The sequence below is a fragment of the Lissotriton vulgaris genome, chromosome 1_1, assembly GCF_964263255.1.
Source record: "Lissotriton vulgaris chromosome 1_1, aLisVul1.2, whole genome shotgun sequence".
NCBI classification, from domain to species: Eukaryota; Metazoa; Chordata; class Amphibia; order Caudata; family Salamandridae; genus Lissotriton; species Lissotriton vulgaris.
This window is the reverse complement of record NC_141685.1, coordinates 268,843,351-268,868,279: the sequence shown is the minus strand read 5'-3', so window position 1 is coordinate 268,868,279 and position 24,929 is coordinate 268,843,351. Positions and strand designations below refer to the sequence as shown.

The window sequence follows — 24,929 nt, the reverse complement described above, 5'->3', positions numbered from 1 at the left end:
CCATCGAAACAGCCAGCTTCCTAAATGAATCCATTGATTATTTTAACTCTTGCCTGTCCGACATCTTTAGGTTTGCTCCACGCAGACAGGATCTGGTAGTGGCTATGGTTGAAAACTATCTTGCAGCTCGTTCCTGTTTAAATCTCTACTAACGATTCCTTTTCTGATAAGCGTGCTTTGCTGGTTGCCTCTCATTCCATTTATTGTCTCTCATTGGAATTATAACCTAGTTTTGACTTTCTTGATGTCTTATACACGGTGAACTTGTTCATAATGATTGCTGCATCCCTAGTAGTGTTACAATTTGAGCATGTGCTACTGGTAAGTGTCACCCTACTAGCATTGGGTCTTGTAGGGAGCTAGAGTGCTCCCTCTTGACCACTGTAGTTTCTCCAGTGAGAGTACAGTTTGGATACATGTAGGGATTTTGAGCCCTCTCATAGGAGAATATTACAAAGAGGAATACAACACAGAAATTAAACAGTTTGTCAGCGTTCGAACAGCTGGATGTTGGGGCTGTCATCGGTTTAGCATGCTATGTGATGGTATTGTCTATTTTTGTTATAACCTCTGCACACTTCTGGTACTTACTATACGTGAAAGGCGAGGGCATGCCAACTTTAGAAGTCACCTTGTGCGGATATTGTATGTATATGTATATGTATATTCTGGAACCTGCAATTCGACAGGCAGATCTTGTCCCACCTCCCACTCTGCTTGATAACTGAGTGGGTAGACCTCACACCACATTTCACTTCTGATTAGTAACCCTGTGGGTACATTTAATGACCTTGTACCTGTGCTCAAAATCTCATCAACAAGTCTACTATGTTATAAATTGCTTACAGCCTGCCAATGATGGTGTTGGAACTTTATGCCCTGCACGTGTCGCTGCTTACTGAACCCAACTACAGCATAAGAACCTAATCTAGTGGGGATTTAAGTTTGACAGTTGATGTAAGGATGAGATGTGAGGTGATCTCCTTAACTTCCCATTTACTGGGTTAAATTACAACCTACCTTCATTCTAGAGTCTTAAGTGTCATTTGTGAGTGAAGGAGTGTAACATTTTATCCCTCAAAACAGCGAAGTAGCTTCCTAGATCAATGTTTTTCTACCTCTTGAGTCTGCTCAGTACCTCAGCAGCTAGAATTCATGCCTCATTTAAACTCTATTTAGTTACTCTTGATATGTCCAATACCTCCACTGTTCTGTAACTCAGCAGACCCATCTCACACTGCATCTGTTCAGTAACAAAGTGGATATGTCTCACACCAAATCTCTTATATAACTCAGCAGATATTTCATGCCACCACTACTGCTTCTGCTCAGTAACTGAAAATGTTGACCTCTTTCTACCTCCGTGCTTTTCTCTTTGCAGTAGTCTTATCGGGGATGTCTGCGTCCTGGAAGACATGACGACTCACCTGCCGGTCATTGAAATCCGAATCGTGGAGTGTCGAGGTTGTACTTAAAAAAAGACAAGCACTTGTGTGGAAGTGTGTGCTGCCATACTGTGAATCCCAAATTGGAAGGGCTCTATTTGACCACTGGTGCCCTTCTGACACAATAATTATTATAGTTTTGTGTTAATTCAGCGTCCTAAATGCATATGTCTGAGGCAACAGTGGTGCACTATTTGCATATCAGCATTATTTGTCTATATTTCAATAAGAGAGGGATTTTACCTGTTGATGTATGTAGGGGCTAAAGGCTGTGATACGTAGGAGACCAAGACATTTGACAGAGGCATTCATGCCATATGCAAAGCCACCAAATGCACAAGAGACCATACATCTATAAATTACATATGCCTACATACTTCCATATTGATGTCCTAGAAGTAACGCTAGCCTCATGTCTCTCCATCGCCAGGCCTATTGCAACAACTTTGGGCCAACCTTAGTCTGTGTCGTTGCATTATGGTTACAATTTGGTGAGGCTTGATGCTTTTTTTCATTCTTTTACCAAGTTTACTCCTGACATTGCTGCAGAAAAAGGCCCCATGAATCTACCACTCATGTAGTAAAGACCTGTTCGAGGCATGTGAGCTGTAGATCACATGCTTTGTATACTCCTGCCGTCTAGTTCTGAGTAGGGATGTTTGCAGGTTGTTTTTGTTCGAAGAAGTCTTTCCAGTCACGAGGTAGGTAACTCCTCCTTTCGGTGATAGCGAGCATGTGCATTGACTCCATTGTTCGATTTTTATTTTCTGCCATCTGGTTTGGACGTGTATTGCTGCGCTCCGCTTCAAAACCTTTTCTTCTGATTCCCCTACTTGCGCAGTACACTCTACCCGCGTCTGTATTGTTTCGAACGCTTATCCCACTTCTCCGCGTATCGTATCTGTCAAGGAAAACCTCTATTTCTATTGAACATCTTCGGGAAGGCCGTCCGGCCTGTGTCTGGTGCGTTTCACAGTCTATGGCTCGGATTCAGATTCTGCCCTCGGTGCCACTCCAAGTATCCGTACACCGACTCACACGAAGTGTGCAACATGTGCTTGTCTCCGATGCACAAAGAACAGGACTGCGACGTGTGCAGATCGTTCCGATCGAAGAAAACGCTCTGTGATCATCGGGCTCGACATCGCAAAATGCAGAGTCGAAAATGCCAAATATTCGCCGGACATCTTTGCCGTAGGATACGAGTACGAATTCGAGGCACAAGGGGCTGAGGAAGAAGAAGAAGAACTTGCCTCCATTCCAGAATCAGACTCCTAGATGGAAGAAGATGTGCCACAAGGTCAATGTCCCGTGAGTACCAAAGGCCCCTTGACCCAAACTCCAACTATGTCGAAACAAAAGGCTTCGGGCCATAGTTGGCACCGACTAGATGTTTCTGCCGCCCGACCTCCGGCTCGGCAATGGATCGAGCCGGACAAAGTTTGGCACCAAAACTTTCTGGCTCGAAGCCGAAAACCTCTTCAGAGCCAAAATCATTGACACCAAAAACAAAGCCTCCTTCGGCACCAAAACCTTCCATCCCGAAATGTCGTTCAACCCCGGCACCGAAGTCCTCGGTGCCGAAACCTAAAACTGTTCCTCCGAAGCTTGCAGGATCCGATTTTCGATGCTCCAGCACCCAAATCTGATCCAAAACAAAAGGAACTTTATATAAATCCAGATACAAGACCTGTTCTTACTAAATCACCTCAGAAATGCAAACCTGAGTCAGAGGTCACCCTTTACCATATTCCTTTGAAGAGGAAAAATGTAGGTACTAACCCCTACCTTCCTCCACCGCGTTCCCCTACACTAACTTCACCACCTTTGCAGCATTTACTGATTACACCAACTAACTCTCCACCACCACCACCTGACGACAATGATGATAATGGGGGTGACAATATTTTACCAATAGACCCCTGGAAGGATTATAAAACTGATTCACCTACAGTTAACGACCCAGATCTTTACTCTGCAAAGCCTTCCCCTCGTGACAACAATGTAGGATATCTAGAATTACTTGCTAGAGCTGCAGAATATCATGGGGTACAGTTGCTCAATTAATCTCTAAAGGACGTTTTCCGGTTTTGAATGCTCAGTAGTACACAAAGGGCTAGCCACACTCTACTTATGCTTAAAGGTATGATGAGACATGCTAATGATATCTTTAAAGATCCCGTATGTGCTCGCATTCTCACCCCCAGAATTGATAAAAAACAAAAGCCTGCTCCCTCAGATCCAGTCTTTATTAAAGGACAGTTACCACTAGACTCCTTGGTGGTCTCTAATGCCCGTAAACTGGTCAGTTCATAGGCTACAAGGGATGCTCCCCCTCCAGACAGAGTCAAAACTTTTAGACGCCTCCGGTAAACAAGTAGCCGCCCAAGCAGCAAATTATTGGTGCATTGCCAACATCCAGGCCCTGCTAGCCAGATGTGATAGGGCACACTGGGACGACATGAAGCAACCTACTGGTCAAACTAGCGCTATATAAAAGTTTTAAAATAAATAAATACTCCTTTTGACAAGGAACATCTCTTCGGGCCTGAAGTAGGTAAGTCATTAAAAAAAAAAAGACACGGAAGTAGCCACGTCTATAGGAGCTCTGCATTCTCCCTCTAATCGGGGCTCCTTTCCTCGCTTCTTCTACCGTTTAGGGTTTAAAACCATGTCCTCAGACAATACTGCCACCTCCTACAAAGCAAACACAAGGAGTTGATGGATGGAGCACTCAAACTTTTCTGACACTCACCCCCAGTCACAGATCTGGTATGATTCCATCATCGTTCTTTAGCAAACTTCACCACATAGGGGTTAGTGTCTGAAAAGTTTCTGTGCTCCGTCCATCATCTCCTTGTGTTTGCTTTGCTTGCCCTTAGTTGGCAGGGTATGCCCAGACGTAGGTCCCTTGCTCACTTTGCCACTGGATTCAAGCTAGCCTGGCTGATGAGGGACGTTACCACGAAACCGGACCAGGATGCTTGTTTCCGTTTCAGGGAAGATCTAGTTGGGCAGTTCGAGCTGGACTGTTCCCATGAGGCACAGGGTCAGGACTGATTTGCATATAGCTGGGTCTGAACTGAGGTGGCGAAGTGAGCTAAAGAACGATGATGGATTCAACCAAGATCTGTGACTTGGGGTGAGTGTCTGAAAAGTTTCAGCGCTCCGTCCATCATCTCCATGTGTTTGCTTTGCCTCCTACAAAGGCAACAATCAATCTTCCTCCACAAGGGGCTTCTTTAGAGAAGGATACAGAGGCAACAAGAATAAAGGTCGCGGCAGGGGGTTTCACACCACAATTCCCCCTCCCCAACATGCAGTGACTTGCCTACACTTCCCCCTGATCATTTAACACCTGACTTGGGACGTCTTCTACAATTCCTCCCCGTTTGTCCATCATTCACCACAAACAAATGGGTATTAGGAATTATTCAACATGGTTATTGCCTGGAGCTTACCAACAATCCTCCAAACATTCCACAACGTTCTCAAAACATGTCACCAGAACATTTGCATCTACTTCAGCAAGAGGCCCAATCTCTCCTGTCCAAAGGAGCCATAGAACCTGTGCCGTTACAACATCAAGGGACAGGTGTGTACTCCCTGTACGTTTGAGGCATGTGGGCTGCTGAATTCATATCTGTGCATAGATCGCCGCCTAGTGTTGGGTCCGGATGATTGCACACTGTTGTCCTGGAAGAGTCTTCGAAGTATCACGAGATAGGTGGCTCCTCCTGGACTACAGTGCGCATGGGCATCGACTCCATCCTCAGATTGTTTTTTTCCGCCATTGGGTTCGGATGTCTTTGAATTCCCTCTTGTCGGAATCGATAGGAAACTTTCTTAAGACCAAAAGGTCTTTAGCCTAATACGTCGGTATAGTCTTGCGTTCGGTCTTAGTTCTTCCAGCTCGGTCCCGAGCCGGATTCCATCACCCGTGTGCTTTGACCCGGAAGGCCCAGTCGACGCTTCAGACACTATCAACCGTTCGTCATGGACCGTAGTCCATTTAAGAAATGTCCCGTCTGCAACTCGAAGTATCCCCACATCGACGTCCACCCGGTGTGCAACAAGTGTCTGTCGCCGGACCACGATGAAGCCAAGTGTATGGCTTGTTCACGCTTCAGGTCCAAGAAGACGCTTAAGCTTCGATGAGCTGCGCGCCAGGAGGACCAGCATGTTGGACCGGCGCCTGTGGACATCTTCGATGCAGGGGATGTCGAGGAAGAATCTATCCAGGACATTAGTGATTCGAACCCCGCTTCGAACGTCGAATAAAACTACGACGCGGACGCAGAGATGTTAGAGGCCGAGGAAGTCGTCGACGAGGTAGGAGATGACGACGGGGCCATGGAGGATAGCTCGGACGAGGAGCTTCCTCAAACTGACTCTGGGGCTGTGCCAATTACTAAGGCTCAGGTCGAGGGATCGCCTTCGGGCCTTACCCAAGATCTTACCATGGGTTCTACTGCCCCGCCTTCGGGCTCAGCCACGGTCATTGCTGTTGAGCCACACCCTGGCAAATCGAAACCGAAAGTGAAACCTATGGTCTCGACACAAGAAACTGCGCAGGTGCCGTCCTCGAAACCGAAAGTGCGCATCGTTCTGGTCGGCTCCAAGGCCTCAAAGCCCTCGGCGCCGAAAAAGCCAAAGGGTGCTGTCGAGCCGAAGGCTCAAGTCAAGGGCGTTGAGACGAAGTCTGCCGCGCCGAAGAATAAAGTCAAGGTGGTCGAGACAAGCGTGTCGGCGCCGACGACGGTCGACAGCGGCAAAGGCCTCGGCGACCCGAAGAAAGCTCTCGGCGACCCGAAGAAAGCTCTCAGTGACCCGAAGAAACGTCTGGATGACCCGAAGGTTCTCGTGACCCCGCGTCAACAGGACAGGGTCAAAAGCGGCGCACTCCGTGAGTCGACTCCAGTAGAGGCCTCGAAGGATTCCGTCGAACCGGCGCGTCCATCCGCCGCGTTCACCAAGAAGGTTACGGACTCCCTACAGCGCATCAGGGACAGGACCTTATCGGTCGGTCCGAAGGATCCTCCGCCTCCAAAACAGGTGGAGAAACCGCATAAGGCGTCAACGCCCATCCATTTTACGTTGCCGCCGAAGACGGCGCCGAAGGCTTTCGCTATTAAGGCGGTCGGCAGCGTTCCCGAGAAGGTCTCCTCGGTGCCGAAGTCGTCAACGGTGGTCCCTGTCCCACAGCCTCGACGACCTTCTGTGGACGAGCATCAAGAACACTTCATTGATGCCGAAACAGGCAAGCTTTCCCTACACAAGAGGAAAATCACCCCTGAACGCCCACTGGAGTCCTACAAGATCCCTCTCAAGAGAAAGAAGGACTCTGCTTTCACTCCCGTCTTGGTGGAACCACTATCCCCACAGACTCATGAGGTTTCGCCCACTTGCTCTGATGTGGACGCTGGAGAGGGAGATGATGAGGACGAATACATTTATCCTGTCTATACAGACCCTGAGGATACTAACGAACCCTGGGCCGCTGGTGCTGACCCAGGTGACCTTCAAGCAGGACAAGACCCTCAGCTATTTTCTGCAAAAACGTCTCCTACAGAGGACTCTGCAGCTTTCAATGCCCTCATTGAACGGGCAGCTAACAATCACAACGTCCAGCTCCATGCTGACCCTGTTGATGTCGACTTCCTTTTTGATACCTTCTCAGTCTCAGAAAGAACTGTTAAGACTCTGCCTATGCTGAAAGGTGTTTTAAAACATGCTGGTGAGATCTTTAAAGAACCTACCAGGGCGAGGGTGATAAACCCTAGGATTGAGAAAAAATACAAGTCGGCGCCTACTGATCCTACCTACATCAAAGGACAGTTGCCTCTGGACTCCCTTGTCGTCTCGAATGCCCGGAAGAGGGCTAATTCTCAGACTACGGGTGATGCTCCTCCCACAGACAAAGAATCCAAAGTCTTTGAGGCATCGGGGAAGAGGGTAGCAGCACAGGCAGCCAACATCTGGCGCATTTCAAACACACAAGCGCTTCTGGCGCGCTATGACTGGGCGCACTATGACACACTGGAGACCCTGTTGCAGCACCTGCCTGATGAATAGGCGGCTGAGATGCTTATTCAGGAAGGGAAGCTGATCTCTAATGCTTCGATTAAGTGCGCTCTGGACGTGGCTGATACCGCAGCCAGGGCTGTCAACACCAGTGTTATGCTACGACGACATGCCTGGCTCAGAATCTCTGGATTTAAGCCGGAAATCCAAACCACCATCCTTAATCAAACAGTGAATCCAGATCACCTGTTTGGCCCGGAGGTTGACATCACCTTAGAAAAAATTAAAAAGGACACGGAAACTGCTAAATCCATGGGTTCCTTACAGTCCCAGCAGTTTCGGGGTGGGTCTTTTCGTCGCTCAAGCACTAGAGGCGTTTCCAGAGGCCAGCTCTCCCAGTCCACGCAGTACTACAAGGGCAACACTCAATCCACGTACACCAACAAAAGTCGAGGTGGATATCGTGGTAACAGCGCCAAGGGCAGAGGTCGTGGAAACAACAACTCCAGATCCTCTGCCACCAACAAACAGTGACGCCTTGTCACTGCCCCCCGACCACACAACACCGGTCGGGGGGAAACTCCAGCAGTCCTGCCAGTCTGGAAAACCATCACCACAGACAGGTGGGTCAGAAAACTTGTGCAATACGGTTATTGTCTAGAGTTAACGTCCACACCACCCAACATGCCCCCAAGACACCGCCCTATGTCGGACGAGCACTTGCACTTATTGCAGCAGGACGTCACCGTCATGCTGCAAAAAGGAGCAATAGAGCTCGTGCCAGTGCAGGAAAGAGGCACAGGGGTCTACTCCCTGTACTTCTTAATACCAAAGAAGGACGGGTCCCTCAGGCCCATCCTGGACCTCAGACCACTGAACTACTACATCCTGTCGGAGCACTTCCATATGCTGACCCTGCAGCAAGTGCTCCCGTTGCTCAGTCAGGGGGATTTTCTCTCAACTTTAGACCTAAAGGATGCATACTTTAACATTCCACTGCACCCTTCACACAGGAAGTACCTCCGGTTCACCATACAAAACCAGCACTACCGGTTCAAGGTTTTGCCTTTCGGTGTCACCACGTCACCCAGGGTGTTCACAAAGAGCCTGGCGACGGTGGCGGCGCACCTAAGGAGACAAAACATCCATGTCTACCCTTATCTGGACGACTGGCTCATCCAGGCAAAGTCAGCCCAGTGGTGTTCCGCCCACGTGTCCCACACCATTCACCTCCTGCACGATCTGGGATTCTCACTGAATTACCCAAAATCCCACCTCCAACCCTCCCACATATGGCAGTATCTGGGCGCGACCATAGACACTCTGGCAGCCACAGCACAGCCAAATTCAGTGAGAGTCAGCAGCATTTAATCGCTGATACAGAAGTTCAGACCTCAACACTCGCTTCCAGCAAGAGTGTTCATGCAGTTGATAGGCATGATGGCCTCCTGCATCTCCATAGTCCCGCACGCGAGACTACATATGCGCACGCTTCAGGAGTGCTTAGCACGTCAGTGGACTCAGGCTCACGGGCAGTTAAAAGACCTAGTGTTGGTGAGCGGTCGGGCATACAACTTTCTGCATTGGTGGAATCCACGAAACCTTTGCAAGGGGCGACTGTTCCAAGAGCCTGTGCCACAGATCATCCTGACGACGGACGCTTCTCTCCAGGGATGGGGAGCTCATGTACTCCATTACACTTTGCAGGGACTATGGACGCATCCGCAACAGAAGATGCACATCAATGTTCTGGAATTGATGGCGATCTTCATGGCACTCAAAGCCTTCAAAGTACATCTGTGCAACAAGGTCGTGTTGATCCGGACGGACAACATGACGGCCATGACTACATTCAAAAGCAGGGAGGAACACACTCTCCGCAGCTGTCTCATCTGGCTAAGAGCATGTGGAAGTGGGCCATTCAGAGGAACACTTCCTCATGGCGGAACACCTCCCGGGCAAGGACAATCAGATGGCAGACCTGCTCAGCAGGTACAGACACCAAATGCACGAGTGGGAGATACATCCATCAGTACTCCAACCGTACTTCCAAAGGTGGGGTCATCCAGAGATAGACCTGTTCGCCACAAGGAGAACGCAAAATGCCAAAGCTTCGCCGCCAGGTTCCCACACCCACAGTCGCAGGGCAATGCGATATGGATGAACTGGTCAGGCAAATTTGCGTACGCTTTTCCCCCAGCACCTCTGATACCGCTGGTGGCACGCAAGCTCAGGCTGCACTCGATGACTCTCATCCTGGTTGCTCCAACGTGGGCTCGACAGCCATGGTACACCACGTTTCTGGAACTCTCCGTGGTGCCGCATATGAGGCTGCGCCTCACTCCCAGCCTTCTGACGCAGAGCCATGGCGACATTCAGCATCCAGATCCGCAACAGCTCAACCTGGCGATCTGGCTCCTGAGGTCTTAGAGTTTGGCTACCTCAACTTACCTCCTGACTGTATGGACATTATCAAGGAGGCAAGAAAGCCCACCACCAGAGCATGCTATGCGGCGAAATGGAAGCGGTTTGCCATTTATTGTGCAGACCACAACATTAACCCGCTTGATGCATTTATTCAGAACATCATTTGTTATATTTTCCATTTGTACAAATGTAATCTGGCCTATGCTTCCATTCGCATACATCTATCCGCAATGGCAGCTTATCTCCAGAACAGGCAGCACCTCTCACTTTTCAGGGTGCCTGCCATTAAGGCCTTTCTAAAGTGACTCAAACGAGTCATTCCTCCACGGACTCCACCAGCTCCGGAGTGGAACCTCAATGTGGTCCTCACCCGGCTGATGGGTCCTCCCTTTGAACCACTGCATTCCTGCGAGATTCAATTCTTGACATGGAAAGTGGCTTTCCTCATAGCAATTACATCGCTGCGACGAGTTAGTGAGCTCCAAGCACTAACTATCCAAGAGCCATTTATCCAAATTCATTCTAACAGGGTGGTGCTTCGCACTAACCCTAAATTCCTTCCTAAGGTTGTGTCTCAATTCCATATTAACCAAACTATTGAATTGCCTGTTTTCTTCCAAAATCCTGAGTCATTGGCGGAGCGGATGCTCCACACTCTTGACGTCAAGAGGGCCCTGATGTATTACATCGATAGGACCAAGGATTTTAGGAGAACTAAACAACTCTTTGTTGCCTTTGCACCACAACACAAAGGTAACCCCATTTCCAAAGCTGGTATAGCTCGGTGGATCGTTAAATGTATTCAGATCTGCTATCTGAAAGCCAAGCGTACTCTCACCATTCCACCAAGGGCCCACTCCACCAGAAAGTTGGGGGCCTCCATGGCTTTCCTTGGAAATATTCCTTTGGAAGACATATGTAGAGCAGCCACATGGTCTACCACACACACATTTACAAAGCATTACTGTGTTGATGTGCACTCCAAACAGCAGGCAGCTGTAGGGCAGGCTGTTCTAAAAACACTGTTCCAAACCGCTGCAGCTGGCACAGGCGGCCGCCGTTAATGGAGGGACTGCTATGTATTCTATGCACAGATATGAATTCAGCAGCCCACATGCCTCGAACCGAATATGCTACTTACCAGTATGCATCTGTTCTTGGCATGTAGGGCTGCTGACATTCATATCGCCCACCCTCTTCCCCGGCGCCTGTAGCAGCTACAGAATTCACACATACTTCTAGCATGGTCATCTTTCACTTAGTTTTACTCCATCTTGGCCACAATGGCTAAAAACAATCTGAGGATGGAGTCGATGCCCATGCGCACTGTAGTCCAGGGGAGGAGCCACCTATCTCGTGATACTTCGAAGACTCTTCCAGGACAACAATGTGCAATCATGCGGACCCAACCCTAGGCGACGATCTATGCACAGATATGAATGTAAGCAGCCCTACATGCCAAGAACAGATGCATACTGGTAAGTAGCATATTCGTTTCTCATCCCCAAAAAGGACGGCTCCTTGAGACCTATTCTAGACATTGGAGAACTAAACCTCTACATACTTTCAGAGCATTTCCACATGGTGACACTTCAACAAGTGCTCCCACTTCTACAGCAGTGCTATTTTATGTCTACTCTAGAGTTAAAAGACACATATTTTCACATTCCAATTCATCCCGCTCATCACAAATACCTCAGATTCATGTAAGTGGGTAATCGTTACCAATTAAAAGTACTACCGGTTTGGAGTTACCACTGGTCCTAGGGTATTTACCAAATGTCTGGCAGTAGTCGCAGCACATCTAAGAAGACAACAAATCCATGTATTCCCATACCTGGACGACTGGCTCATCAAAGCCAGCACTTACCAACCGTGTCTCCAACACACTCAAACCACTAGTCACTTACTTCACCAACTAGGGTTTACAGTAAATGTGTTTAAGTCTCATCTACAGCCTTCCAACACACACACTTATCTGGCAGCCATGATAGGTGCTCAGAAAGCTCTACCTTCTCCCAAAACAGACTATTCAGGCTCTTCTCACTCAATTTCAGCCCAACCAATCATTACCAGCAAAAGTATTCATGCAACTGCTAGGGATGAGGGCGTCTTGCATTATAATTGTTCCCCACGCAAAACTACACATGCGTCCCCTTCAAGAATGCTTAGCAAGTCCGTGGAACCAGTCGCAGGGTCAGTTGACTGATCTAGTGTTGGTAGATGGCCGCACCCATCGCTCTCTGCAGTGGTGGAACCCACAAAATGTATCCAAAGGGCAGGCCTTTCTCAACTCTGTTCCACAGACAGTGCTAACAGTAGCCGCATTGCTTACTGGTCAGGGCGCTCACCTACAAAGTCACACAATCCAAGGATTATAGAGTCTAAAGTGCAAGAGCCTCCATATAAATCACCTAGAGCTACTAGCAGTGTTTCTAGCCCTCACAGCCTTTCAAACTCACTTAATAGGCAAAACTGTCCTAGTCCGCACAGACAACATGACAGCTATCTACTATATTCAAAATGGGGTAGGAGGGGCCCACACACACTCTCTCTGACTGTCACGTCTAGTACAACCAATTTGGGAATGGGCCATACATCACAAAATGTATCTCCTAGCAGAACATCTTCCAGGAGTAAACAATCAAATTGCGGACCTTCTCAGCAGACATAGACAGCAAATCCACGAGTGGGAACTTCATCCCCAGATTCTTCTTCCCTACTTTCAGGAATGGGGATTTCGTCACATAGACCTTTTCGTCACAGTTCAAAAGGCAAAAGGAAGTCAACCAAGCGATTTGGCTCCTGAAGTCATAGTTTGGTTATTTACAATTGCCTCCAGACTGTACGAATATCCTAAAGGAAGCTAGGAAACCTACTACTAGGGCATGTTATGCAGAAAAGTAGAAACTATTTGTTATATACTGTAACAATAACAATATCAATCCCCTTGATGCTTCAGTGCAAAGCATTGTCTGTTATCTCTTACACTTACAGCAATCTGGATTAGCCTACACATCCATTTGATTGCATTTAGCAGCAGTAGCTGCATACTTACAAAACAGACAACACTTATATCTGTTCAGAGTACCAGTGCTTAAAGCCTTTATGAAATTACTAAAAAGAGTAATACCACCAAGAGCTCCACCCCTTACAAGGCTAATGGGTCCACCTTTTGAACCAATGTACAAGTGTCAACTACAATTTCATGCATGGAAGGTTGCTTTTCTTATTGCAATCACTTCCTTAAGGAGAGTTGGTGAATTCCAAGCACTAACTATACAAGAGCCTTTCTTTTAACTTGACAAAGTGGTTCTTCGAACCAATCCCATATTTCTTCCTAAAGGTTTCTGCTTTTCATATCAATCAATCAATCAATCAATCAGTTGAGTAAGTTACCCTTGTTCTTTCCTCAACCTGATTCTGTAGCAGAACGAGCTCTACATATACTAGATGATCGAATAGCTCCACTATATTATGTGGAAAGAACAAAAGATTTTCATAAGACAAAGCAGCTCTTTGTTGCTTTTTCACCACCACACAAAGTCAGTCCCATATCTAAATCGAGCATTGCAAGATGGATCGTGAAATGTATCCAGACATGTTATGTGACAGCGAAAAGAACCTTGACAATACTCCCTAGAGTGCATTCCACCCTCAAAATAGGGGCTACTATGGTCTTCTTAGGGAATATTCCCCTAACTGACATCTGTAAGACAGCAACATTGTCTACACTGCACATATTCACCAAACACTATTGTGTAGATGTGTTGGCGAGGAAACAAGCTAACGTAGGCCAGGCAGTACTTAAAAGACTTTTTCAAACCACTTCAACAGCTACGAGTTAGCCACCGCTTTGGGAGTTTACTGCTGTATAGTCTATGCAAAGCATGGGATCATATAGCTCACATGCCTCCAGCGGATAATGTTACTTACCCAGTAAGCATCTGTTCCTGGCATGTAGAGGTGTAGATTCTTATGTGCCCACCTGCCTCCCCAGGTACCTATGCCTGTTGCAGTTTTCTTACTTTACATACATACGTATGGACCTCTCTATTCTACCTTTACTAACTCCATTCTCATCCTCTGCGAGTAAACAATCTAACAATGGAGTCGATGCCCATGCGCCCTAGCAAAGAAAGGAGGAGTCACCTACCTCGTGACTGGAAAGACGTCTTCGAAGAAAAACAACTTGCAAACATCCGGACCCAACACTAGATGGCAGGAGTATGTAAAGTATGTGAATCTACAGCACTACATGCCAAGAACAGATGCTTACTGGGTAAATAACATTATCCTTCCTCTGTCAGTTTTCTGAGCCTCCCCAAATCCATAAATCTTATTTAATGAAAAGAAGTTCTTGAGTTGCACCTTTACTTTAATCTGTTCACCTGCTTTATTTCAATAGCCTTAGTGCTGTTATAACACATGTCCTCAGTCCCTCTCAGACCACATTATAGATTTGCAGTTCGCTCAGTTTATTTAGTGTTTTTTGATCCTCCTGTACTTGTGGCATTCCAAGCTTAGATAGTACTCTGAGAGATGCCTCACCTGTGATTTATGCCATTAGACACCTAAGTTGCTGATACCATGGGAGGGCGGTGAGTAGTTGTACTGACAGAGGGTCTGACAGGGACTTAAACATTAGTTATGACAGAGCCAAGGCTGTAAAAATAAAGCAGGTAAACCGATTAAAGTAGAGGTGCAACTCTAGAACTTGTTCTCATGAAATAAGATTTAATGAGTGAAGTAAATACCTGGCCTTTTTTGAACTACTTCTTTCAGACCTTAAATCTTCCACATCTAAGCAATGGCCAGACAGTACAGCGGTTAAGTTTAAAGTATGACCTAGCTGATGTCTCAATTTGTTTTCTATAAAAAAGGTAGTTAAAATCCTTCTTTTTTTTTTCCTTTCAGTTTTTTTGGGCTAAAGAGGCCATTCATTTTTTGGCCATCGTAAATGGGTGGTGCTCCCGATCAGCCAAACACATGGTCCCCCGCTCTATTTTGGGCCTGGGAAGTGCTGGGTCTACACAGGCAAAGTTCCGCTGGTTCCACCAGTTTAAACATTTGACCTGACAATTTGTCTGCCACTCATCCATCAGATTCAAATGACATTCAAACCTCTCTGTTTAGGTTGAGGTGCCTATCACTGGATCTCATTGTACTGGACAGCCATGCAAGGCTTGTCAGTCCAAGGCAGGAAACTCGTTTGGTGGTCCCCATGCAGAGAGAGGAGGCTTCCGACGCATTAGGGCTGGTTTGTTTCTTGAAAACAAATAACTTTTTCAAGTGGGAGCATTAAACATAGCATTCATTCAGCAAAGCATTAGGGCCTTCAGTTGAGCCCCTGTACTGGCAGCTCCATTGAACATAGATATCTCTCCCTGCTGGGCATGGATCTCTAAATTTTGTACGCTGTCCTCTGCCAGGGGACTGGAGGTCATAACCTCCTCTACCCTGGTGGTAAACCAAACTTTCAAATTAAATATTTCTGATGGATATTTGTAGCTGCAGATTCCTCAACTTTGAATATCCCAGGTGCAGACTGGATAAAGAAATCTTTGCAATAGCTGTCCAGTGCCGATAAGTGGCTCTATCTCGAAGCCAGTCACAGGGAGGTCCCTGGAGCCATGAAGCGGCCACCTTGATCTCAGATCCCTTTAATCTGTGCATTTCAGTGCAGATACAGCTTCTCGTTCATCTCATATTAGGAAATAACTTTAGTGCTATGCAGGCGATAACGTCACTCTCTAAGAAATCGAGGTTTGAGTTGAAAATGTGATGCTCAGATCCACTTGACGATTGTCTATGCTGCCATGGCTCAGGATATAATTCATCACGGTAGGATCTTTGCTTTACAATGAACTCTAAGGCAATAAAGGAGTGAGAACCCAAGCTCTTTATGGCTGTTGAGGGACGACTGCAGAAACTGTTGTCACACTAGATCTCGTTCTAGGGCCAGAAAAAAATAGAGGTCCCTTCCAGCCCTTCTCCTTCATCTCCCCCATCTTTAAGCAAAAATGGAGGATGCCACAAAAAGAAGAAACACAGTTCTCTTGGGAGGATATCCAAATCTAAAATTAAAACTTCCCTTAGGTCTTCTCCAACGTCCCAGTCTTCTCATGAACTTCTGTTATTTGAACTGTCCCTGCAACCGGTATCGCCATCCCCACTGACTCTAGTGCCCATTATTAAGCCTCCACTACCTCCTCCTTTCCCAATACTGATGCCGGCATACCTTGTATTTCTGACACCGGGAACAGGTCTAGCATTTCTCTAAACAATGCTAGAGATATTTCAAAAGACAGCTGTTCCCCCCGCCCCCGTCCCCCAAACCTGGCGCCCCACCTGACCACAAGGGTTCGTGTGACTCTATTCCTCTCCCTTCCGACGCTAAATATTCCATTGACGCTATGGGCTCCACTGGCGCAGGCATGCATTATTCCAATGTCTGCTCCTTTCCAAGCAGCTATTCTAGCACCTGCGCCAAAAGCAATGCAAGGACCAGCACTGAGTTCTTCCACAGCATTTGTGCCGTTTATTCTAAATTGGACACTAACATCACTTAAGCCACCTCCACACAGACAAAAATGTAAGGTCAAGAAGGGCGACGCAAAGAAATCTTGAAAAGGAGTAACACAGAGAAGATGACACTCAGAATGTGTATTTGAAACTAATGTACAACCTACTTCGGTCCAACTTATCAAAATCAGACCCCAGCACAGACAGAAGAGCCTCTTATGGCCTTCCCTTCAACTGGCTTCACAGACCTCACAGCTTTACAGGAAGCCAGTAGGCTGGATACGTCTGAGGTTGATACAGATGTGGTACCTGCTCCAGTTCTACAAGAAATGGCTTCTTTTTTGTTTAGTGCTAGAAAAAGGCTGCAGACACCTGAGAACCCCCTCTTCCCTCCGTAGAGCATCGTCCCAATATCTTGACATCTTCTACAAATGCCCACTGCATCAAATGAGCCCCATCTTTCTTTTAACAAAGCCTTAATAAATGCAGCAAGGGAACCTTAGCTGTGTCCATTGACTACTTCAGCAGTTCACTGAGGGATTGCACAACAGTGTATGCCACCTGCTACTTATCTGGCTTTTTCCCCTTCATTTTTCTTGTGAAAGCTTATTTATTCAAGCCTGATCCACTACTAAATGAAACTGTAGTGTCTTTGCCACTCACCCTTCAGACGTGGAGCTCATTAAACTTGAGGGAGTAGTTCAAAGTGTTTTGTCCTCAGAAACTTTAGGTCTAGGATCCCTTAATGCAGCATATCTTCTTGCCTGCTACACGCATGCCCTAGGGGATATGGCTGCTATGGTAGTTCACAGCCTAACTTGCCTTTTCAGACTTGGTTCCCACATTATTTTGGTAGTTCGTGATAAATGGGATGCAGCCTCTTACATAGTAAAAGTATAATTAGACTTGGCTGAATCCATTGCTCTTTTGATTAGCTCTTCAGTATGTTTGTGGAGGCATGCCAGACTCCACTCATTAGGCTTTTCCAGGGGTGTCCAGAGTGCTCGAATGACATTTATTTTGATCGGGAGAGACTTTTAGGTCAAAAAGTGAATGCCACTTGAGAGATTCAAAGAAAGTTGAGTTACAGCCATGTCCATAGGTCTCTTTATTTTAGCCAATGATGTTTATTTTGAGGTTATTCTTACAGGCAGTTCCAATTTTTATTAACTTCCCAGGGCAGAGAAAAAGTTCACATAACACATTTTAATTCCTCCTCGTTGGCACTAGCAGGTAAACCACTATAGTTTAACAGTGAAGGACCATGATTGGACAGGGGTGAGATGGGTAACCATCTAACTTCAGGCCTGTTGGGCGATTCCTTCAGACCAATGGGTCTTACAAATAGTGGAAAAGGGGGTTACCCTATCCTTCTAACCTCAGCCCCTCAACATCCCCCCTGACAGTCCCTTCAATCGAAGAGTTGGTGGTAGAGCAGGTCAAAGGGCAGGGGTGCGCTACTCTTGGTACTTTGTGATCACCAAGAAGGACTGCAGTCTTAGTCCAATTGTTTTTCCTAGCCAAGGAAAAGTTCAAGATGCTGTTCCTGGCTCAGGTCCGTTTGTCTCTGAATGCAGAAGACTAGATAATGGTTCTTGACTTGCAAGGTGCCTTCATTCACATCCCAATCCTGAAGTCTCACAGGAATTGTCTGCAATTTGTTAGGGGGGTCCACTCAGTACCCATGTGCAGTCCTTGGCTTGGTGATGGTGGTAGTGGCAGCTCCTCTCAGGAGGGCAGGAAGTGTGTTCCCATACCTCTACAGCTGGCTCTCAAAAGCTGGTTCGCTACAGATGTTTTGCGCCACCTGCAAAAGACAGCATTCCTATTGTTTGATTTGGAATTTTCAATCAGTCTCACTTGGAGTCCTTCTAACCTTCTGCTCATAGGGACAGTACTGGATGATCCCATACTGAGAGCGTTCCCTCCTGCACAGAGGATTCAGAACATGAATCTGATATTTTACCTGGGAGCTTGGATTCCAGTCTTGATGGTTCTGCGACTGCTCAGTCTATTGTCATTCCAGTCTCTTGGTCACTTATGCATGCTGTCGCATGAGAGCCCTCCAGTGGTGCTTCTAAAGGCAATCTTTCCAACACCAGGGAGATCTAGCAGTCTCCATTTTGATCTCCAGGAACACTACAGCGGATGTGACTTCGTGGAAGACACAAGACAGCCTCTCACATGAGGGGTCATTTCTCCCCCTAGGGCAGTGGCCACAGTGTTAACAGACGTGTTTACCTACAGGTGGGGCACATCTTTGAGATCTGGAGGGTGATAGTCCTTTGGTCTCCAGGGGAGCAGAGATTACACATCAGCCTTCTAGGGGAGAGTCGGCTAGGGCTCAAGGTTTTCTTTGCATCCCATTGCATTCAGTCCAGATCCTGACTGACATTAGAACCATGATGTGGTACACCCACTTAGGGAGGAGTTTGCTCAACCTTTCTGAAGGTACAGAAACTCTGGTCAAGGATTTGTTGTAAATTTAAACTCCTCAATCTTCACTCTGCCCTGTGGGGTCCCTCAGGGCTCATCCTTAATTCCTACCCTCTTTAATATGTATGTCACCCTATTTCCAATTTGATCAGATCTTTTGGGTTCTCAGTGGTTTCCTACGCTGATGACACCCCAATTGTATTTATAGCCAGCAATCCGGATGAAGTTGCCACTCATTTTCATGACTGTTTGCTCCATGTCAACAATTGGATGTCTTTTAACTATTTAAAGCTCAACTCTAATAAAACTGAAGTCTTTCTCTTTGGTAGAAACATCACCTTCTGGTCTCCACAATGGTGGTCGCAAGAACTAGGCTCTCCTCCAAATCCGGCCAATAAGATGAAAAACCTAGGTGTTGTCTTTGATGACCAACTTTCGATTGAGTGCCATGTTAATGCCATCACTTCATCCACGTTCTTCACGCTGAAGCTTCTTAGAAAATCTCTCCTTTTATCCCCTCTCATCTGCAAAAAACTGTTCTCAACCTTGATACTTTCTAAGATCGATTATAACAATATTCAATATCTGGAAAAAGTCCTTCAAAATGCAGCCGCCCACCTTCTTCTAGGCATTCCCAAACCCCAATCTGTTTATCACTAAATCTCCTGCACTGGCTTTCAGTTAAGAAGCATTTCGGCTTCAAGGCATAGTCTTCAAAGCACTCCATGCCACAGGCCCCGAATTCTTTAGGAAAATCTTTCAGTGGTAAACTCCTTCTAGGCACCTTTTATCTGCCTTAGCTCACACTATTATTGTTTTTAAATTCGAAATGGCCAACTAGTGGGGCAGAAGCTTCATCGTTGTGATAGCCAGCCTATTGAACTCCTTCCCTTCAGAATTGAAAGGGGAGACCAAATTTCTAGCCTTCAGAAAATCACTTAAAACCTGGTTATTCAACTGTCAGTTGATGTTTCATCTCTTCTCAGCAGTTGCCTTCTAGAGACTAGTGCCTAGTCACCCTCGGATATGGAGTGCGCTTTATAAATCTTATTTTTATTTCATGGGCATGCCAGAAGGGTCTGTGTATGGTTGCAGCCTACCTGGTTGACACTTCAGCCGATGGCGTCTCGAGGATCACGTGTGACGTCTCCACTCAAAGGTAGGTCAGAATCTATTATGCAATTCTGGTTCTCCTCAGGTAGACCCCTTTGCCCCTGACAAGAATGCCCACTTAACGTTGAGGTTTCCACTTCACTACATGTTTTCTCCCATGCCCTTGATCCATCGGGTTCCAAGGAAGATTCAGCCAGGCCTAAACCATTCTCATCCAACCAAATTGGCAGATAAGGGTGTGATACACAGCCCTTCTGCACCTCTCCCAATGTGCAGTGTGCTCATTTTGTTGACCATTGACTAAGTCAGTCTATTCTGCCAGATGTGATAAATTAGTTTCCGGATATGCTAATAAATTTTAATGAACCTCTGAAACCAAGCTTAGCCAAAATGTTGCAGTTCTTATTACCCTTAGTTCAATAGGATTGTGCCGTGGCACAGTCATAATGGCCTTATCAGCCAAAGAATGTGGTCAATTGTTACATTGACTGCACTAATGAGAACAGGTCATAAGATCAACTCTTTGTAGGATACCCAGGCAAAAAGAAGGGTAAGCAGGTCAGAAGAGAACTCGCTTTTTGGGGGGGATTATTGTGCATAAACATCTGCTATGCTCTGACGAAGAAGGAGCTGCCCAAAGGTGTCCGCACGCATTCTACCGGAGGAAAATCTTCCACAGCAGCCCCGGTGAGCGGAATGCCGGTGATGGACATAAGGCCCCTCCTCACTTTCACCAAACGCTACTGTTTGAATTCTGAGATGAAGAGGGATGGACATTTTGTCCAATGAATGCAGCAAGATTTTCTTGTAGAACCTTCTTTTCATATCCCATCTAGTAATGGCTGGGGATCTATTCAAAGGTGAGGAATCTGCAGTTAGAAGTATCCATCAGAAGGAAAAGTTACTTACCTTCGATAAGTGTCTTTCCAGGCGGATACTCGATCTAGCTGTATTCTGACTATTTGACTTGGCATATGTACTTATTTACATAAATATAATAATCTTCCTAGTTAGCTCTTGCAATGCATCTACACAAAACTGATATTGTTCTCGTCCCTGCTTTAAAATATGCAGTTGAAAAAACAGATGAGAATTGACCTGAAGGTTCCAAAGTAGCCCCTTCACGACTCCAGTGATGTCACAGTGACTCCACTTTCATCAGTGAAAATGAGGAAGCGCCACTTACTGGCGCCGTAGAGATGTTACAAAAGTTCCCAGATGCAGTCCGCACCTGGAATATTCATAGTTGAGCAGTCTGCAGATGGATAGAAAGTTCATTACTGAAGATAAGTAACTTTTCCTTCACAGTTTTTAAGAGTGGCTTGAAGTAAATTTGTGACGTTTGCTGAAATTAGTTGGTGAGGCGTAGGCAAATAAAAGAATATGCAGCAAGTATAAGGGTAAAGGGGCCAATTCACAAAGGCATCGGAGGATGGCAACTAACGATACATGAGTGCTACTTTCCTTTACCTGCTGTTATATATTAGTGAATCAGCTCAGAAACTTCCTATTAGTAGACCTGCAACAATGACACAGTCCTTTCTATTCGAACTACATGTATATGAATAGTTCCTGTGTATTTCCATTTTGTTGCCATTTTAGAAGTTTTGAGACCAATTCATAAATGCACGTAAGAGTATGTAAAATAGTACTACATGGGTGCTACTTTATGTACTTCAAAATGCCTTTGTCTATAGGCCACATAGTTGGAAGACTGTGAACTCCTCTGGGAAGAAGAACTAAATTATCTGAAATAACTTTATACAAGGAAGCTGCCAAGAACTATCAAATAACTAATTATAACATCAGGATAGCTGTTAACTATGGAAATGTAGGTTGGAGATTCTCACTTAAGTTGGCAACCAAGGTGCACCTCAGCCTCTCACCTCCTCTCTCTTTTTTCTTTTCTTCCCAGATGGAGGCATTGACGTCCGTATAAGGGGTATCAAAATCAAGTCTTCCCAAGAGATGGACTTGGGACTCAGTGCGGACATGTTTCAGCCAGTGGACCTAGTACGCTACCCTAGACTGGAGGGCACGGATCCTGAAATCCTGTATCGGCGGGCCGTTGTCCTACAGAGGTATGACTGCCTGTTGGTGCTGAAGTACTATGAACGCTGTCAGCTTTTGAGTGATCCTATGCTGTGCAGGGTGTAGGTGGAGTTCCCTGCTCTTTAGCCACGATTACATCTCAGGATTTTTTATGTCTTTCTGTGCTTCTACTCTGTCTCTTGCTGCATGATTTTGAAGTTGTGTTTTTGACCTTCCATACACTACCTTTGCTGGTACTAATCTGAAATTTCTGTTTCCTGTCTCGCCTGATTGTTATTTTTTGTATCACATAAGTTATAATTGTCTTTCTTACACTTTCCTTTCACTTTAATGTTTTCATTCCCTCAGTCCTGTGTTCTTCCCTAAAACGTATTGACCCCACCATCTGTCTTCACTTTTCCCCCCGTATCACTAGAATAATTCTCATATTTACATTTAAGTTAAGTGATTGGCTACATATGAACACTGTATTTACTAGAAATGTACATTCCATTTACTTCAGGCCTGACACTCGGTGCAAGGGGTCATGTTTGTTCATGTATGCATTTGTTCCTGTAGCAATTCACCTTGGCTGCTTGCTTCTTTCCTCTTAGAATTTCTGGAGTGAAACAGCAAGACTTCAATGTCTCCAGTTCCTCCACAGCCCTTGTCTGACTTAAGACAAATGGAACCTTGCCAGTGCAGCCTCAACAATAGTTTGTTGCGTTAAGAGAGCCTTGGCAATGCCACTTGGTGATCAGAGAAGGCCATGGCCTATCCTCCAACATCATGGGGACAGCCTCTGTCTTAAGCACTGATTATCTCTGTTTTCAGAAGCCTAATCCCTCAGACAAATTATGGTGTTTGATTCTGGCAGTCAGCTAGTTCTCCATACTTTCGAACAGTGGTTGATGTCCCTGAAGCATTACTGTTCAAAAGTTATGTGGCACACCAGCATTAGGACATTGAATACATTGAAACCAGGGCAAAGAAAGGTGCAACATATCAAACCCACACAACCCAAAAATCCTTCCCACAATGCCAATGAGAATGTAAAGGGTATCAGTAGTCCCATTTGGGAATCTCCAAAATCCAACATGGTGAGGGTTTAGCTTATGCGTCGCTGTGCACACATCTAGGTAAAATACACAGATGCATTCTAGTGAAGAGTACCAAGCAAGACGTATGGATCTTTGTTGGAATCTACCAAAGACCTATAATTGCATGTTTGCAGGCTGATTACAGTTAGGTAACCACAAAACTTTCATGTGAACAAACTTTATATCTTTACAGGATGCTCTTTTTAGGTCTCGTCCTACTCCATTCCGCAAGGAATGAATAGGACAAGACTATTGGGGCTAAACTAAGAGCTAAACTAAGCTCTGAAAAATGCGGATTTCCAGAAGTTCATGTGGTCTCGTGAACACGCTTCTATCCGCCTGCCTCGCATCACCACATGAAAGCCATTTATTGCTTGTTCATTCACACTTCTTTCACGGCCGCGAGGCCGTGCGTGCTTCAAAGGGATCCGCTCACTTCTCCTCCCCCCTCGCCGAGAGCTTCACATTTCAAAGAGCTCTCCCCCGCCTCCTCTCCCTCGCCCCACTCTGACTTCACATTCGTCATGGCTCATGATGCCTCTCACAACTGCCCCTCCACCACCACAACCACAGAGCGCCCAGATTTCGACGGAATTAAGAGATATTTCACTTCGTGTTACGATTGTTCACCTTCACTTGGAGATCTCCTTTTACTTTCAAAACTTTAATGTCGTTAGGATAACGCTCTCTCAACATGAACCCCCTCCTCCACAACTTCACGTTTTTACTAGCTACTCACACTCTTTCAAAGGCACCGCTACCACCATTTGCGCCGCTCCTGCCACCAGTAATACGCATCTTCATGCCCCTCTGCTCACGTACCTGCAGGATAAAATAGTTAAAAACAGCTCACGTCCCTCAGTCCAAAAACTTTCAATTGTCTAACCTGCAATCTCATCATTCAATCTGCTCCTTCTCAACACCTACAGCCGGCAACAAGTCCTTAAAAACGAAGGCAGATTCGACAGTCCGCTCCTACCAGCCCTTTTAAAAAATAACTAGCAGCCCATCCCGACGTTGTCCGGGTATGAATTGCTGCCGGCCAGTAGTATATTGTTTTGTAGGATTTCGTTTTGATAGCATTTCTTATCTGTGACAGGCCTGTGAAATGCTCCGATTCACAGTGCACTGCTGATGCACTTAAGAGTGCATGTTCAATAGTGTGTGAACTCGAGTTGCCCTACTTTATTTTTCCTTGAAATATTATATAGCGCGAACTCGACAACATGGCATGAGCACAATTTACATTACAGAAGAACACATTCATTTGTGGTAGGCACGAGGAGACAAAGCGATTTGCCTGGAATCACAGGATGTTGAGCTGATGCCGAGATTCGAACGTAGCTCCCCAGCTCTAAAGTTCGCAATTCTAGAACTTGTGGCGGGAGGTGTGCCTAAAAGTGTATGTCGGTGCTGGCCATCAATGAGAGAGACCTGTGCATTTTTCAAATCGGTGGTGAAAAAATATGAGTATGTTGCTGGAGATGTGGGCCACCGTGCCACCAATGTACTTACCGGGGGAGGATAAACACCCATTATTCAGCAACTTTCTTTCCGCATACCATCACTCCGCATACTTTCATTACGAAAGTACCATGACTCCGCAATGCCATTATAACGCATGGCATTACATTTTATATGCTTTTACCACGCATACATTTACAACGAAATTCGTTGTAAATGCATGAATGGTAAAATCTTTTTATTTTTTTATGTTTGGATAAGGTAAGTATGGGTATAGGGGTATATGTTTTGGGGTACTAAGGTATATGTTTTGGAGTGTTTGGGTATTTTAAGGGTTCAGATATAGTTTTGGTTGTGGGGCACA

The 24,929-nt window shown here is 46.0% G+C and overlaps 1 protein-coding gene across 1 annotated transcript in view; it reads left to right on the top strand.

The window, feature by feature from the left end:
• HECTD3 (HECT domain E3 ubiquitin protein ligase 3) overlaps positions 1–24,929 on the top strand; it is a 376,275-nt gene that overhangs the window by 151,531 nt on the left and 199,815 nt on the right. Inside the window, exons 7-8 of the mRNA XM_086952299.1 lie at positions 1,382–1,464; positions 21,886–22,051. Of these exons, the coding sequence (XP_086808425.1) occupies positions 1,382–1,464; positions 21,886–22,051 (249 nt within the window). The remainder of the gene's footprint in view (positions 1–1,381; positions 1,465–21,885; positions 22,052–24,929) is intronic.